Source organism: Fonticula alba (assembly GCF_000388065.1).
Source record: "Fonticula alba strain ATCC 38817 unplaced genomic scaffold supercont2.7, whole genome shotgun sequence".
Classification (NCBI taxonomy): domain Eukaryota; order Rotosphaerida; family Fonticulaceae; genus Fonticula; species Fonticula alba.
Genome location: NW_009242977.1, coordinates 358,750 through 360,892, shown reverse-complemented (window position 1 = coordinate 360,892; position 2,143 = coordinate 358,750). Strand labels below are relative to the sequence as shown.

The 2,143-nt window shown below is 69.2% G+C and overlaps 1 protein-coding gene across 1 annotated transcript in view; it reads left to right on the top strand.

The window, feature by feature from the left end:
• The window catches only part of H696_04276 (hypothetical protein), a gene marked incomplete at its 3' end in the record, with an annotated part of 2,813 nt that extends 918 nt beyond the window's left edge, over positions 1-1,895 (top strand). Inside the window, exons 3-5 of the mRNA XM_009498154.1 lie at positions 92-199; positions 391-462; positions 589-1,895. Of these exons, the coding sequence (XP_009496429.1) occupies positions 92-199; positions 391-462; positions 589-1,895 (1,487 nt within the window). The remainder of the gene's footprint in view (positions 1-91; positions 200-390; positions 463-588) is intronic.
• Positions 1,896-2,143: the final 248 nt, after the last annotated feature.

Here is a 2,143-nt window from a genome sequence, read left to right as displayed (position 1 = left end):
CCTTGCCCCCCCCCCCCCCCCCCCCCCCCCCCCCCCCCCCCCCCCCCCCCCCCCCTCCCCCCCCCCCCCCCCCCCCCCCGCTATCTCCCAGTTCGTTCCATCCTGAGTCAATTCCCTCGAAGTGTTGTCCGGAAGATGCGCGACCATTGGGGGCGTGGGCCGCTCCATATTGCCGCGGCGGCTGGCCAGCTTGATGTTGGTACGTCTTAGTCATCTGCTCTGCCTCTCTCTCTCTCTCTCTCTCTCTCTCCCCCTCGTGCTCGCTTTCTCTTCGCCCCTCTCTCCCTCCTCGCCCCCTGTCCCCACACTCCCCAGCTCCTCTCCTGACCTTCCAGCTCTCTGTCTTCCTCCTCCTCTCTCTCCCCTCCCTCCGATCGTGCTGAACGCCAGTCACTTGCCTGCTGGAGATGGGGGTTCGAATTAATGTCGGCGACTGCAACGGCACCTTTCCCATTCAGCTCGGTGCGTCTCCTCCTCTGATGCAGCAATCTCTCTCTTGTGTGTGTGTGTGTGTGCCTCGCGCCCTCCTCCCCTCCCCCCCTCTCTCCCCCTCTCCCCCCCTCTCCAACTGACTCGGCATGTCGTCAGCTGCCACATCGGCCCACCTGGATGTGGTGGCCCTGCTGGTGCGCGAGGGAGCACAGCTGCACCCGTACGACCTGTCGTTGATGCTGCGGGCGGCTCTGCGGGCCGCGCGGCAGCGCCTGCGCGCCAGTCGGCGCTTCGTCGACCAGCAAACCGCCCAGGCCGGCGGCGAGGCTCACGTCGATCCGGCGACCGCGCACCGGGCCAGCACGCGCGAGCGCGACACGCTGTCCATCATCTCCGTCATTTCGGCGGTGCTGGACCGTCTGCGGCCGGTGTCAGCTGATGGGCAGTTGCTGGCGCTATCCTCGTCCGGGCGGACCGGCGGCCCGGGGAGCTCCCCACTGGGTGGTGGGGGCCTGTTTTCCGGACCCGGGCCCGGGCCCGGAGCTGGCGATTCGAATGACTGCCGAGCTCTGACCCCTGGCACTGACGCCCCGACCCCGGCGTCCTACTGTTTGGATGAATTGCGCTCGGCCATGGCTCTGGTGGAGGCCACACTGCTGGCCCCCGGGGGCGGTGCTGGCAGCGGCGGCACTGGCGGCGGCAGTGGCGGCAGTGGCGGCAGTGGCGGCAATAGCGGCAGCAGCAGCGGCGGCATGGGCGGCGGCTGTGCCGGTGGTCCAGGCGGTCCTGGCGACCTGGCCGGGCGGTCGCTGTCATCGCCGCTGGCGTTGCACCATCACCATGTGTTGGCCAGTGGCTCGGGGTCGCTTTCTGACATGGGCTTGGTCACAGCCGGCTGCCCTTTCAGCGGGGGGGGTTTGCTGCTGGCCGGGCCGGTCGGCCGTGCCGGCGCCGGCGCCGGCGCCGGCGCCAGTGCCGGTGCGCTGGCCCGGCCGCAGGCGCTGCTCGGGGCACCCGGAACCGACACCGATGCCGAGGAGGCGGCGCTGGATCGCTTGGAAGCGGCGCTGGCCGGCATTGCGCTGGTGTCTTCTCGTCACCCGGGGCCCGGGGCTGTCGGCGGGGCTTCGCCCCAGTCGGAGCGCTCGTACCATCAGCAACATCATCAGCACTTCCACACGTCGGTGAACCATGCTCCGGGATCATCCTCCTCGTCCTTGTCCTCATCAACATCCTCCTCCTCATCGTCGTTGTCCTCATCGCCGAGTGCTCAGACGGCCGTCGCCGGGGCCGGGGGCGGATCCCCCTTCGGGTCCTTCTCACAGCTTCTCCTGCAGGCACAGTCGCCGCACCAGGCGTTCGACCTGTCCCCGGGAGGGGGCGCTTCGCCGGTCAGCGTCAAGGGGCTCCTGACCCCGGGGCCCGCCGAGGTGGTGCCCGCCCCTGCCCACCACGAAGGTTAGTATGTTGTGACCCCCCCCCCCCCTTTCCCCCTCTCTCCCTCTTTTTTCTTGAGAAATGTGGGCTTGCCCAGCCGATTGTATTGCGCCCGCGCACGCGGCCCTAACACTTTCCTTCCCCTCTCTCTACGTCCCTTTCTTCCTCCGATGACTGCGGCTGGTCTCTGTTCAATGGCCATCCCCCCCCCCCCCCCCCCCCCCCCCCCCACCGCCGCCCGGCTCTTCCCCCTTCCTTTGTGATGGCCCGAGGC